Source organism: Scyliorhinus torazame, chromosome 5 (genome assembly GCF_047496885.1).
Source record: "Scyliorhinus torazame isolate Kashiwa2021f chromosome 5, sScyTor2.1, whole genome shotgun sequence".
Taxonomy (NCBI): domain Eukaryota; kingdom Metazoa; phylum Chordata; class Chondrichthyes; order Carcharhiniformes; family Scyliorhinidae; genus Scyliorhinus; species Scyliorhinus torazame.
In genome coordinates this window covers 161,064,058-161,079,597 of record NC_092711.1, presented here as the reverse complement: position 1 = coordinate 161,079,597, position 15,540 = coordinate 161,064,058, and the positions used below count along the sequence as shown (strand labels likewise).

At 45.8% G+C, this 15,540-nt stretch overlaps 1 protein-coding gene and 1 long non-coding RNA gene across 2 annotated transcripts in view; one reads left to right on the top strand and one right to left on the bottom strand.

Annotated features, from left to right (window-relative positions):
* Positions 1-263: 263 nt before the first annotated feature.
* Positions 264-6,191, bottom strand: LOC140422272 (uncharacterized). The gene is made up of 2 exons (XR_011947346.1): positions 5,348-6,191; positions 264-3,112 (listed from the first exon to the last, which is right to left on the bottom strand). It is a non-coding gene; the product is annotated as an uncharacterized lncRNA (long non-coding RNA).
* Positions 6,192-6,942: 751 nt separating this feature from the next.
* Positions 6,943-15,540, top strand: part of LOC140418012 (uncharacterized) — a 96,019-nt gene continuing 87,421 nt past the window's right edge. The window contains exons 1-2 of the mRNA XM_072501443.1: positions 6,943-6,953; positions 7,018-7,912. Of these exons, the coding sequence (XP_072357544.1) occupies positions 6,943-6,953; positions 7,018-7,912 (906 nt within the window). The remainder of the gene's footprint in view (positions 6,954-7,017; positions 7,913-15,540) is intronic.

The window sequence follows — 15,540 nt, the reverse complement described above, 5'->3', positions numbered from 1 at the left end:
TGACTCTGTCACATCTTGATGTGATCTTTGGTGTGAAATTTCTGTCTGTAACTCCTCCCCTTCTAATATCCTGGAAAAGGAATTTACAAAAGCCATCACTGTTAGTGCAGGATACCCAAATGGAATGTGAAATTCGATCCTATTGTAAGGTCCGGGTTTGGCTCCAATCTGAATTGTAACACTCAAATCAATTACATGTCAGACTATGTTGTGAAAGTTACCTGCAGCTCCTGACTAGTTACAGACCATTCCAGGTACAAGAATACTGTCACAGAATTTATTAAGTTAATTGTAATAAGTACAAAATCACAATAATTAACAAAGGCAGTGGATCAGTCCGTTCACTCTGGATCACCAGCTCTCAGCTTCCAGGTGACTGTGGAGCTGTCTCTTGTTCTGTTGACTGAAGTCTATCCTCTTTCTTCATGTTGTGCACCGAGCTCCAGAGAATTGTAGCTCATTAACCCTTTCTAGTACCTACTTCTACGCATGGCTGGTAGTTTCCTGTGGTTCTGATTGGCCCAAGCAGCCCATGATCAGTCCCTGATTGGTTAAATGGGGCACGATCAATGTCTGATTGGTCTCTGAAGGATATCGGTCACCTTGCTGATGTGTGATGTCAGTTTCTCATGTGGTGTCACTTCCTCATGATTAATATTAGTCAGGCTCATCGTCCTAACTGATGCCTAAAGTCACCCATGATTATTGTGGTACATTAATTACAAGCCTTATTTAATACTTCCTGTATACTCTACCTACAATGTAACTACTGTTAGGAGGCCCATTAACTACTCACACAAGAGACCTTGTAACTTATTATTTCTTATCTCGAGCAAAGCTGATTCCACACCCTGAACTTTCAGGCTAAGTTGATCTCTCAGTACTGAACTAATGTAATCCTTAATGAACAGGAGCAATCCCATCATCTTTTCCGAGCTTCATGCATTCCAACATGTCAAATACCCTTCAACATTTAGATTCCAGCCTTGGTCACCTTTCAAACAAGTCTCTGTAATGTCTATCAGGACACACATTTATCTCTATCCGTGCTGACAATTCTTTTTTTTTAAATTTAGAGTACCCAATTCATTTTTTCCAATTAAGGGGCAATTTAGCGTGGCCAATCCACCTAGCCTGCACATCTTTCAATTGTGGGGGTGAAACCCACGCAAACACGGGGAGAATGTGCAAACTCCACATGACAGTGACCCAGAGCCAGGATCGAACCTGGGACCTCGGCGCCGTGAGGCAGCACTGCTAACCACTGCGCCACCGTGCTGCCCCATCTGCGCTGACAATTCATCCAATCTCTGTCAAATGCTGCGTGCATTTTCAATCCATTTTCAGGGGTTCAATAATCCAATAGGGATTTCAAGTGAAACCTCTTTATCCAGCGAGTGGTGAGAACGTGGAACTCGCTACCACAGTGAGTGGTTGAGGTGAACGGCATGAATACAGCATGAACAGCTGTATCTTGAGAGAAAGGAATAGAAGGAGATGCTGATGGGGGGAGATGAAGAGGGGTGGGTGGAGGCTCATGTGGAATATAAATACTGAAAGAGACCAATGGAGCCGACTGGCCGGGCCCTGTGCTGTAGACTCAATGGAACCAAGACAAATGTACTTATTTTAGATCTACCTGTAGTAGTATGATAAAACGTTTTCTTGGGATGGAGGCATCACTGGCTGGGTCAGCATTTGTTACCCATTCATAATTGCCCTTGAACTGAGTGGCTTGATAGGTCATTACAGTGGGGGACAGTTAAGAGTCAACCACATCTGTGTGGGTCTGGAGTCACATGTGGGCCAGACCGGGTAAGGATGGCAAATTTGAAATGAAATGAAAATCGCTTATTGTCACAAGTAGGCTTCAAATGAAGTTACTGTGAAAAGCCCCTAGTCGCCACATTCCGGCACCTGTTCGGGGAGGCTGTTACGGGAATGCAGTCCTGGATGAAATTGAGAGCAGAAACAATAACAGTATCCAACCCACGTTATTAATTCTGAACTTCTTGGTGTCTCAGTAAGTGCGATGAATTACAAAATCCCTTCCCACATTCAGAGCAGAGGAATGGCCTCTCCCCAGTGTGAACATGTTGATGTTTTTGCAGGCTGGATGAATGTCTGAATTCCTTCCCACACCAAGAGCAGGTGAATGGCTGTTCCCCAGTGTGAACTTCCTGGTGTGACTTCAGGCTGGATAACCGACTGAATCCCTTCCCACACTGAGAGCAGGTGAACGGCCTCTCCCCAGTGTGAACTCACTGGTGTCTCTGCAAGTCGGATAGCCAAGTGAATCCCTTCCCACACTGAGAGCAGATGAATAGCTTCTCCCGAGAGTGAACCCGCTGGTGTGACTTCAGGCTGGAAAACTCAGTGAATCGCTTCTCACACTGAGAGCAGATGAATGGTTTCTCCTCAGTGTGAACCCGCTGGTGTCTCTGTAGCGTGGATGTATGTCTGAATCCCTTCCCACACTGAGAGCAGGTGAATGGCTTCTCCCGAGAGTGAACTCGCTGGTATGACTTCAGGCTGCATAACTCAGTGAATCGCTTCTCACACTGAGAGCAGGTGAACGGCCTTTTCCCAGTGTGAAGTCGCTGATGTTTCCGCAGGGTGGTTGAACGACTGAATCGCTTTCCACGCTGAGAGCAGGTGAACGGCCTCTCTCCAGTGTGAATTTGTCGAGCTTCCAGCTGAGATGGGGCTCTGAATCCCTTCCCACAGTCACTACATTTCCACGTTTTTTCCATGTTCTGGGTCTCCTCATGTGTCTCTCGGTTGGATAATCAGTTGAAGCCTCGTCCACACACAGAACACGTGTACGGTCTCTCCCCGCTGTGAATGGTGTGATGTTTTTTCAGGCTGTGTCACTGGTTAAAGCTCTTTCCACAGTCAGTGCTCTGGAACACTCTCACTCGGGTGCGTGTGTCTCGGTGCTTTTCCAGTCACACTGATGTTTCAAATCTTCTTAAATAGACAGAGCGGGCAAACATTTTGCCCCCTAGATTTAAACGCTGATGATAGTCGGGGCCTGATGAACCTAGTTGCTCAGTCAGGTCGGGATGTGACGTTTGAGGTTGCTGTCTATAATTCCTCTTCTTCTAATATCCTGTAAAAACAATTTAGAAACAACATCACTGTCAGTACGGGATTGGAATTCAGATCAGACAAATTTAGTTTCTCTGGAACATTCTTTCCTCTCTCATTTCCCAAAAGGTGTAAATCTCCGTCCCACACACTCTCCCACCATTCTCTCTCTGTTGTATCTAATATTCACCCTCCCAATTCTCCTGAAGGTGCTGATTCAGGCTGATTGACAGATCCCTGCTCACTGCTTCCTGTCCTGGACACAGAGACCATAACAAATGGGAGCTGCAGTTGGCCATTCGGCCCATTGAACCTGCTCAACCATTCGGTTAGACCATTGGCCGATCTACCTCAACATCATTTTCTCACACCATTCCCCATATCCCTCAATATCTTTAATATCGAGAATCCTAAATTACCTTGCTAAATTACCCTTAGTGTCTAAAACAAAAGGTTAGGTGGTGTTACTGAGATAGGTGGAGGTGTATCAATCTCTGTCTTGAAAATACTTGATGACTGAGGCTCCACGGCCTCTGGGGTAGAGAATTCCAAAGCTTCACCACATCCTAGAGTGAAGAAATCCCTCTTCATCTTGCCTTTCCCTTAATTTTATGATCTATTCCCCATAACCCTTGACTCCCTCGTCAAATATAAATCTGTCCAACTCACCCATGAATATATTCAATGACCCCCCCAGACTCCACTGGTCCCTGTGGAAGAGAAATCCAGAGACTAACAACCCTCAGAGAAGGGATGACTCGAAATATATAACGTAGCTACAGCTCAATATTACACAACTGGAAATAATAAATGTACTTTATTACTGAACCATAAATAATATATCTAATCTGCATAATATAACAATACTGGATATTTCTCTGGTCTGATATTAATTGACTGTCCCCTTAAATGTCAGCCATCTCCTGGGGAAACCAGCCCTTTAATTGTGAACATTAGGAAAGAGACCATCCTTTTAGCCAGACAAATAAATGTGTCAAGCTGAGGGAGCAAAGGATGTCAATGTCTTTCAGAATCATAGAATTTACAGTGCAGAAGGAGGCCATTCGGACCATCAAATCTGCACCGGCCCTTGGAAAGAGAACACTATCTAAGCCCACACCTCCACCCTATCTCAGCAACCCCACCTAACCTTTTTTTTTTTTGGACATTAAGGGTAATTGAGCATGGCCAATCCACCTTACCTGCACATCTTTGAACTGTGGGAGGAAACCTGAGCACCCGGAGGAAACCCACGCAGACACAGGGAGAACGTGCACACTCCACACAGACAGTGACCCAAGCTGGAATGGAACCTGGGACCCTGGAGCTGTGAAGCAACTGTGCTAACCACTGTGCTACCATGCTGCCCCTAAAAGAGAGAGAGAGAGAGACCTGGGCCAACCTTTCCAGAGTCTGCACCCTCCCTGAATTCACTTCCTTTCATTTCAGTTGCTGCAAGTCACCAACTCAAAGCCAGAATGAGAAAACAAATGGAAAGGGGGAATCATTGATTTCCTCCCAGATGTTGCACAGAGGATAAAGTTTTACATCTTTTTTTTCTGAACAATTCCACAATGCAAAAGGACAAAGCTGAATGCAGAACAATCAGCAATACACTAAAAATACACCCAGAATACACGCAAAACAGAAACGAATGAATAATCAATCCAAAACAGAAATGAATGAATAATCAATCCAAAACAGAAACCAATGAATAATCAATCCAAAACAGAAACAAATGAATAATCAATCCAAAACAGAAACTAATGAATAATCAATCCAAAACAGAAACTAATGAATAATCAATCCAAAACAGAAACTAATGAACAATCAATCCAAAACAGAAACTAATGAATAATCAATCCAAAACAGAAACCAATGAATAATCATTGCAAAATAGAAACTAATCAATAATCAATCCAAAACAGAAACAAATGAATAATCAATCCAAAACAGAAACGAATGAATAATCAACCCAAAGCAGAAACTAATAAATAATCAATCCAAAGCAGAAACTAATGAATAATCAATGCAAAACAGAAACTAATTAATAATCAATCCAAAACAGAAACAAATGAATATTCAATCCAAAACAGAAACGAATGAATAACCAATAAAAAAACAAAACCTGGAGCATTCAAGCCAGTGCACTCCCGCCCCCCCCCTCCCCCGAGCAGTCGCCCCACATAGGTGAAGGGTGTCCAACACATGTATGGGAAAGTATGCGTGTGAAAAGCAGAGGACCAAGCAGGCACACCTGTCACATTAGAGGTAAGCGAAAAGCTGGGTCGTGAAGGATGGTCGGTTGGTAAAAATGGGTACCGGGCAAAAAAGTTTGAAAAACACTGACTGTGAATCCCTTCTGCGCACGGAGCAGGTGAATGGTCTCTCCCCAGTGTGACCACATTGATGTATTTCCAGCTGAGATGAACCTTTGAACCCCTTCCCACAGTCCCCACATTTCCACGTATTTTCTATGATGCGGGTATCCTCATGTTTCTCCAGGTTGGATAATCTATTGAAGCCTCCTCCAAATGGTACAGTCCTGCTGTTCAATGATTTTCAGGCGGCCATCTGTCAGATCTTCTCGTGACATCAGGTTTCAGATTTCTGGCTGTGAATCCTCCTCACCTAATATCTTGTAAAAGGAGTTTGCAAAATTCATCACTGTCTGTACGGATAGAAATTCAGGAGAAAAATCCTGGGCCAACATTTCCAGAGTCTCCACCCTCTCTTCCTGGATTCATTTCCTTTCCCTTCAGTTGTTGCAAGTCACCAATTCAAGACCAGAATGGGTAAAGAAATGGAAAGGGGGAGAAAATAAAGTGTTTTACTCATAGATGTTGGAGACAGGAGGAAGTTTCCGTCTGTGTGAACCTCAATCTTCACTCACAAATTGGCTGGAGAAGAGTCCTTCCGGTCGCCCCGGTTTCCCATTGGTCAATCCCTTCTGACAGACGATGAGGGGCGGAACACCACGTGGGGGTGGGAGAGACTTTTCCCTCCAGCCGCGCTGAGCTGGTGTCCAATGGGAAAGGCTGGAAGACCCGGACACACAATGATCAGTGCGCCGCTTTGTTCCGGTCCCCGCCTCACTCCCGCACATGCGCACTCCTCAGACGAAAATCAGCACATGCGTACCACGTCTCTTCCGGCTCACATACGCAGTCTCTCTGCCCCGCACATGCGCAGCAACTGAAGGGAAAGGAAGTGAATGCAGGGAGGCTGCAGACTCTGGAAAGGTCGGCTCAGGTCTCTCTCTCCCTTAAAAACATTGACATCCTTTGCTACCTCAGTTTGACACATTTATTTGTCTGGCGAAAAGGATGGCCTCTTTCCAAATGTTCACAATTAAAGGGCTGCTTTCCCCAGGAGATGGCTGACATTTAAGGGGACAGTCAATTAATATCAGAGAAATGTCCAGTGCTGTTATTTGGTACAGATTAGATATATTATTGATGGTTCTGTAACAAAGTACATTTATTATTATTTGTAGTTGTGTAATATTGTGCTGTAGATGTGTTATATATTTCCAGTCATCTCTTCCCTCAGAGGTTTGTTAGTCTTTGGATTTCTCTTCCACAGGGACCAGTAGAGTCTGGGGGTCACTGAATATATTCACCGCTGAGTTGGACCGATTTCTGATTGACCAGGGAGTCGAGGGTTATGGGGAACCGGCAGGAAAATAGAGAGAAAGCTGCGATGAGGAGGGAGTTCTTCACTTGAGGATGGAATTCTCTACCTCAGAGGACTGTGGAGCCTCAGTCATCAAGTATTTTCAAGATCAAGATCAAGATTGATCCGTTTCTCGATATTGAAGATATCGAGGGATATGGGGGATAGTGTGGGAAAATGGTGCTGAGGTAGATCGGTAAATGAGCTCATTGAATGGTTGAGCAGGCTCGATGGGACATTGTCACCATGAAGAAACCATGGAAATGTGGACTGTGGGAAGGGATACAGAGCCCCATCTGTGCTGGAAGCTCATCGACGCAGTCACACTGGGGATAGACCATTCACTTGCTCTCGCTGTGAGAAGGGGTTCACTTGCTTGTCCCACTTGCAGTCACACATGCGCGTTCATACAGGGGAAAGGCGGTTCACCTGCTCTCAGTGTGGTAAAGGATTCAGTGATTCAACCACCCTGCAGACACATCAGCGAGTTCACACTGGGGAGAGGCCATTCGCCTGCTCTCAATGTGGGAAGGGATTTATTCAGCCATTCAGCCTACAGAGACATCAGCGAGTTCACACTGGGGAGAGACCATTCGCCTGCTCTCAGTGTGGGAAGGACTTTACTCAGTTATCCACCCTGCAAACACACCAGCGAGTTCACTCTGGGGAGAAGCCATTCACCTGCTCTCAGTGTAGGAAGGGATTCACTCAATTATCAAGCCTGCAGAGACATCAGAGGGTTCACACTGGGGAGAAGCCATTTACTTGCTCTCAGTGTGGGATGGGATTTGCTCAGTCAAGCAGCCTACAGACACACCAGCGAGTTCACACTGGGGAGAGGCCATTCACCTGCTCTCAGTGTGGGAAGGGATTCATTAACTTATCCAACCTGCAGGTACATAAGCGAGTTCAAACTGGGGAGAGGCCATTTACCTGCGTTCAGTGTGGGAAGGGATTCAGTGATCCATCTACCCTGCGGACACACCGGCGAGTTCACACTGGGGAGAGGCCATTCATCTGCTCTCAGTGTGGGAAGGGATTCACTCAGTTATCCAACCTACAGACACACCAGCGAGTTCACACTGGGGAGAGGCCATTCAGCTGCTCTCAGTGTGGGAAGGGATTCAGTCGCTTGTCCAACCTACGGGTGCACCAGCGAGCCCGCACCGGGGAGAAGCCATTCTCTTGCTCTGAATAGGGGACGGCATTAGGTGATCCATCCCAGCTGCAGGGACACCAGCGCGTTCATACTGGGCAGAGGCCATTCACAAGAGCTCAAAGTCGAAAGGGATTTTGTAATTCATTGTGCTGAGACACCAAGTTCACAATTGATCACAGGGGTTGGATTCTGTTATTGTTTCTGTTCTCGGTTACATTCGGGGCTGCATTTTGTTCATTCTGACAGTGGTCAATGGGGAGGGTCGGAATGTTTCTTTCTGCTATACTGGCCGGTCTCACAACTTTGCTTCCAGTGGGCTGATGTTCTTTGAGCCTTGTTGCGATTACCTGGTTTCAAATTTCACAAAGATCACAGAGTGAAAGTGCATTTAAAGTAAGAAAATATTTAGTTTGCATTTCTGTTTGGAACCTTCCCCCTCCAAAGCAGCCACGTTGCTATGCAGGTGGGCCATGGTGGTTACATGGTTCTTTTCTTTTCTTTATCAAGAAGAAAACTAACAGGGTATGAGGGGCAAGTTGTCTGAGGTGGACTGGGAAACTACATGGGAGACAGGGAATAGCTAATATTTCAGGAATTATTAAATCTATACCAGGGGTCAGTTAGCTCAGTTGGCTAGATGGCTGGTTCATGATGCAGAGCGACGCCAGCAGCACGGCTTCAACTCCTGTACCGGCTGAGGTTATTCAGGAAGGCCCCGCCTTCTCAACATTGCCCCTCATCTGAGGTGTGGTGACCCTCAAATTAAATCACCACCAGTCAGCTCGCTCCCAGAATATGGTCCTCCGAGACTTTGGCAACTTTCATTTCACATTTTACAAAATATTCCATAATTATATCAAGGGGAAGCGGATAACCAGGGAGGGGACAGGACCTATTGGGGACCGAGGGTGTAATCTGTGCATCGAGCCGGATGACAATGGTAGGTTGTAAAGTGAGTACTTCAGATCTGTCATCCCTTTGGAGAAGGAAGATGTGGGTGAAGAATTCAGTCAGAGGGAGTGTGAGGTTCTTGAGCAGTTTGACATGGGGGGGCGGGATTCTCCGATAATGAGGCTAAGTGTTGACGCCGTCGTAAACGCCGGTGAATTTTACGATGGCATCATCTGGCCTCTAGCACGATCGTATTCCATCTGCCAGGCCCTGGCCCATTCACTTAACCTTTCCAAATCCCTCTGCAGACTTCCAGTATTACAGACCAGTGAAGTAGGGAAACTATTGGGTAAAATTCTGAAGAACGGAATCTATCTCCACTTGGAGAGGCAAAGTTTGATCAGGATAGTCAGCATGGCTTTGTCACAGGGAGGTCATGGATAACAAATTTGATTGAATTTTCTGAGGAGGTGACCAGGTGTGCAGATGAGGGAAGTGTAGTTGATGTAGTTCATATGAATTCCAGCAAAGCTTTGACAAGGTCCCGCATGGTAGGCTGATAAAGACAGTAAAAGCACATGGGATACAGGGTAATGTGGCAAATTGAATCCAAAATTGTCTTTGTGATAGGAGACAGACAGTGGAGATAGAAGGCTGTGTGACTGGAGGCCTGTGTCTAGTGGCGTACCACAGCGATCAGTGCTGGGACCCTTATTGTTTGTGCTCTATATACAATACAGAAGAAAATGTGCGGTGATGACAAATAAGTTTGTAGATGTCATGAAGATTGGTCGCGTGGTTGACGATGAAGAAGGAGGTCAAGTTGCAGGAGGATAAAGACACATTGGGCAGATCAATGGCAGATGGAATTTAACCCTGACAAGTGCGAGGTGATGCACTTTGGAGGGAGTAACACAACAAGGGAGCTGTCAATGAATAGCAGGAGACGAGGAAGCTCGGAGGAACAGAGGGATCTTGGGGTGCATGTCCACAAATCCCTGAAGGCAGCAGGATAGGTTAATGGGGTAGTTCAGAAGACATACGGCCCACTTGCCTTTATCAGACGTGGCATAGGTTATATGAGCAGGGAGATTATGTTGGCGATGTACCGGACTTTGGTTAAGTAATAGCTGGAATACTGTGTGCAGTTCTGGTCACCGCACAATAGGAAGGATGTAATTGCACTGGAGAGGTGCAGTGGAAATTCACCAGGCAGCACAGTGGTTAGCACTGTTGCTTCACAGCTCCAGGAACCCGAGTTCGATTCCTGGCTTGGGTCTTTGTCTGTGCGGAGTCTGCACGTTCTCCCTGTATCTGCGTGGGTTTCCTCCGGGTGCTCCGGTTTCCCCCCACAAGTCCTGAAAGACGTGGTGTTGGGTGAATTGGCCATTCTGAATTCTCCCTCAGTGTACCCGAACAGGCACCGGAGTGTGTGACTGGGGGATTTTCACAGTTACTTATTTGCAGTGATAATGTAAACCTACTTGTGACACTAATAAAGATTATTAAAGGCTGTTGCCTGGGATGGAATATTTTACCTATGCAGAGAGTCTGGATAAGCTCGGGTTGTTTTCTAGAGCACAGAAGGCTGAGAGGGACCTGATCAACGTGTATAAAATTGAGGCTCAGTGACGGTGGATAGAAAGCAGCTGCTCTCATTAGTTGAAGTGTCAATAACAAGAGGACATGGAAATGAGGAAGAAAGTTTTCACCCAGAGGGTCTCAAACCGGCTGTGGTTAATTGTGCCAATGCAATTCAGGATGCAAAGTGAAATACTGGCAAATGAAAGTTTAAAACCCTCAAAACAACAAAGGCATTTGAATACTAACCACAGCGGGTTTAAGGACAAACCTCTTGATTTTTTTCAAAGGATGCAGCAATATTCTATATAACTGAAGCATAACCTCCCTACTTTTGTATTCAATTCCCCCACAATAAACAATAACATTCTATTAGCTTTCCTAATTACTTGCTGTACCTGAATACTCGCCTTTTGTGATTCATGCTCTTGGACACCCAGATCCCTCTGAATCTCAGAGCTCTGCAATCTCTCACCATTTAGATAATAAGCTTTTTTATTCTTCCTGCCAAAATGGATAATATCACGTTTTCCCACATAATACTCCATTTGGCAGATCGTTTCCCACTCACGTAACCTATCCATATCCCTTTGTAACCTCCTTATGACCTCTTCACAGTTTACTTTCCTCCCTATCTTTGTATCATTGCAACATTGGAGCAGGAGTTGGCCATTCAGCCCGTCGAGCCTGCTCCACCATTCAATACGATCATGGCTGATCATCCACTTCAATGCCTTTCCCCACACTATCCCCATATCCCTTTGTGTTATTGGAATTTAGAAATCTGTCAGTCTCTGCTTTAAACACACTCAATGACTGAGCTCCCACAGTCCTCTGTAATATCTTCCCTGGACCAGAGAAAGACGTTTGCCCAATTAAGGGGCAATTTAGCGTGGCCAATCCACCTACCCTGCACATCTTTGGGTTGTGGGGCGAAACCCACGCAAACACGGGGAGAATGTGCAAACTCCACACGGACAGTGACCCAGAGCCAGGATCGAACCTGGGACCTCGGCGGCGTGAGGCAACAGGGCTAACCCACTGTGCCACCGTGCTGCCCTTACAGAGTTCAGGATTGTAGATATATTGTGTAACCAGGAGTACGTTCTCTACAAATTGCGGTGTTTAGTAATTCGCACATCTGAATTGTGTGAGAGTGACGTCATCCTGTCTGTGTGTATTTGTCTTTCTTTACTTTAATAAATAGTCTTTAATAATTGTTACACGATGACTGGGCTATTTATTCTCACTGGGGTCTCGTTTGTCTCCTCACACCAAAACAAAATAAATCTATACACCGCCATGAACCGGTGTTCCAAGTTGGGATACCCAACAGATAACATTAGCATGCTTCATGACACCCTTCAGGGTGTTCATGGCTGATCATCCACTTCAATGCCTTTTCCCCCACACTGTCCCCATATCCCTTTGTGTTATTGGTATTTAGAAATCTGTCAGTCTCTGCTTTAAACACACACAGTGACTGAGCTCCCACAGCCCTCTGGGGTAGAGGATTCCAAAGATTCACAACCCTCTGAGTAAAGAAATGTCTCCTCCGAGACCGGTCCTAAGTGGCTTCCCCCTTATTTTGAAATTGTGTCCCCTGGTTCCAGACTCCCCAACCAGGGGAAGCATCTCACCTGCACCCACCCTGTCTATTCCTTTCAGTATTTTATAAGTTTCTATGAGATCACCTCAGCCATGATTGAATGGCGGAGCAGATTCGATGGGCTGAGTGGCCTAATTCTGCTCCTATGTCTTATGGTCACCTCTCATTCTACGAAACTGTAGAAAATACAGGCCCAGTTTCCCCAAACTCTCTTCATAGGACAGTCCTGCCATCCCTGGAACAAGTCTGGTGAACCTTCATTGCCCTCGCTCTGTGGAAATAATATCTTTACGAAGGTAAGGGGAGTAAAACTGCACACAGTACTCCAACTGTGGTCTAACCAAGGTTCTGTACAGTGGGTCTTTTCTGGCCGGTCTCACGACTTTGCTTCCAGTGGGCTGATGCTCATTGACCCTGGGAGAGCACATTTCCACTGAAATGATTCACAAAAGCCGATGAAGGACATTTATTTTATCCTTGATAGTAAATAGTGTTCTTCCCCCACGACAGGTAGATCTAAAATAAATACATTTGTCTCTGATCTGTTAGAGTGTGTTAATGCAGAGATACCTACAATATATGGATATTGTGTGTGAAAATATGTATTATGTTAACTAGATGGAGCATCACAAACTAAAGTAAGGGGCATGATGGGTTTTGCTGACTTGAGCACATTAATCAGAGACACAGACAATGAGCTGCTGAGCCAGGCCTTTCATCAGTGGCACAGGCAGCAACGTGGAGTCCCTGTTAATTGAATTACTGAGTTAGAACCATACAGCGCAGAAGGAGGCCATTCGGCCCATTATGTATGCACCAAACAAAGAACAAATGAGGAAATGAACAAAAGGGGATGGCACTGAAGCATGGTGGGTAGCTAGGCCAAGTCAGGAGTATTATGGTGAGGGGGATGGGTGATCACAGGGGCCTCAGGCAAAAGGAATGTGAAGGTAGCCTATTGGGACCAGTAATTGCTAAGATTACCTTATATGGCTAGGTTAAGGAATGTTAGAGAACCTATGGGAAACCCTACAATTGCCAAGTTACCTTATTTGGTCGTGTGTGTAACCTCATTTTTTTATACCAATGTATATGAGACAAAGTCTTTGTTCTATACCTCACTCACTCTGGGGATTCGACAAGACTCTGGCAGAGTGAGTCAGCTTGCAAGCTGCACAAATAAAGTAAATTGTTTTGCCTACAATCCGACTCGTCTATTTACTGAGACCAGACTGAGGGCAAAAATTCTCATTTGGTGTCAGAAGTGGGATCTCAACAGATGATCACCGGTCATCTGCGAAATCAGAACTAAACTAGTCTTGGACGGAGAGGAAATGGGCCCACGATGTGAGTGGTTGGAAAATGACCATGTCGGTTTTCCTCTGTCTCGTAGTCTGATAAAAGTTTGATCACTCGCCCATGGTCAGTTAAGATTGTCTCGATGAGATCAAAGGTCAGTCTGGCGGATTAGAAAAATTAAATTTCAGTCGATGTAGGTACGACTGAGGGTCGATGAGAACTGAGGGAATATCCTAGCGATAATTCAGTTAGAAACTGAGGGAATATCCTAGTGATAGTTCAGTTAAAAGCCGATTAGAGAACTGAGGGAATATCAAGGATAATTCAATTCCGTATGTGTTGAAAACTAGAATTGATTAAGTTAAATTGCATTCTTGGACTGTAGTGGCGAACAACGCAGTCTGAGGAATAGTTCGAGATTAGGGGGAATTGTTTAGATAACACCCAGGTAGTCCGTTACAAGCATCATGTGGTAAATACCCAGACCAAGGAAGGGACTTTAGGCAGTTTTCCGCAGCTCTAAATAAGAAATTGGGAGATGAATGGCCACTAGGGGGAACCAAAGATTTGGAAATCGTTAAGAAAATTCAGGAGAAAATCTGGAAAATGAATAGGGAATGAAGGCCAAAGAGTTAAATGGATTATGGAGGCAATATTGCCAAGAGGAGAAAGATAAAACCCTGTTATCAAATTGGCAAGAAAATGCCCCTAAAATGGCAATATCAATTAGTGAAGGGGGAACCAGAAGACTCTGGAAATCCTGAAAAAGGAGTATGCATTCAAAAAACGCGCACAGAAAATGAAATGAAAATCGCTTATTGTCACAAGTAGGCTTCAAATGAAGTTATTGTGAAAGGCCCATAGTCGCCACATTCTGGTGCCTGTTCGGGGAGGCTGGTATGGGAATTGAACCGTGCTGCTGACCTGCCTTGGTCTGTTTTAAAAGCCAGCGATTTAGCCCAGTGTGCTAAACCAGCCCCATCACAGAAGGAAAGGGAGATACCTAAAAGGGCAGACTCGAGTGAGAAGAGTGGACTACGTAGTTCAATGGCTGGCCTTGCATTGACAGAGGTAGATGACGACCTAGAGAATTGGACCATGTCCGGTAGGGTCCCGACGGCACTAGAGGCATTGCCTTCACCACCTCCAGCGCCACCAGGGTATCAGAATTTATATCCAGTCGCTGTTCCCCAGATTCAATTCATGTTGGCCACTCCAGTCCCTTTAGACTCAGTCTCACAGGCCCAGACGATTATCCCTCCCCCTCTGGCCGATCGTCTAGTAGCTCCGGAGGCACCGCTGCCAGCTCCTTCAATTGATAGCTCAGGTCCTACTTCCTCACCCCCGACACCCGTTAGAAAAGGGAAACCCCGTTATACAAGCCCAGTTGGGTGGAGGACCCGATCTCGGACTATGAAAAAGGCATCTTGAGACCATCCGGAAACAATTACGCCTACGACCTAGATCCTTTAAGGCCAAGATGACAGGACAGAAAATTCTGTTACCACGTGACGAGGACCGGGACGGTTCTGAAGAACCGGAGCCCCCCATATCGGAAGGGGAGGACTCAGATGCTTCTGAAGAGGAATCTCCCCTACCTACACCATCTTTGACACCCCCTAGCGAGACTCCGAGACAGTTACCGATTAGGAAAATGCCCAACCCTGATGTCGCTACAGCGGCAGCTCAGCCCACGATCGATGTTTACTTTCCGTGGAGACCCAGTGAGATGATGGCTATTCTACCTGCAATCACAGACAGGAAGAAATTCCATGATGCTTTTGTGGACTATCTGAGAACCACCATCTCAGTTTACCAAGCAGACTCTAGGGACCTCTGGGCCCTAGTCCAACAGGTCTTAACCCCAGCCGCAGTCATCTCAACCATTTGGATTATGCCGACCACGCGGCACTTCAACAGGCCCATGCCCTGGACGATGATAGACCGGCACAAATCCTGAATGCACTAAGTGCCACGTTTCAAAAGCCCATAAACATCTCTGCCATCCTAGATATCAAACCCACAAAGACTGAGGAGCCAGAGGAATTTCTGGAACGCTTTAATGAAATCTACCGTGGGCAATCAGGCAACTTACCGTATCAAAATGGTCAGAATTCCCCTCAATATTGCGCCACGTTAATGCATTGCCTACCACCTTCCGTGGCCACCGCTGTGAAATGGAATAACATGAATTGGACAGAGAACGACCCTTCCCAGATAGCCCAGGCAGTTAGAT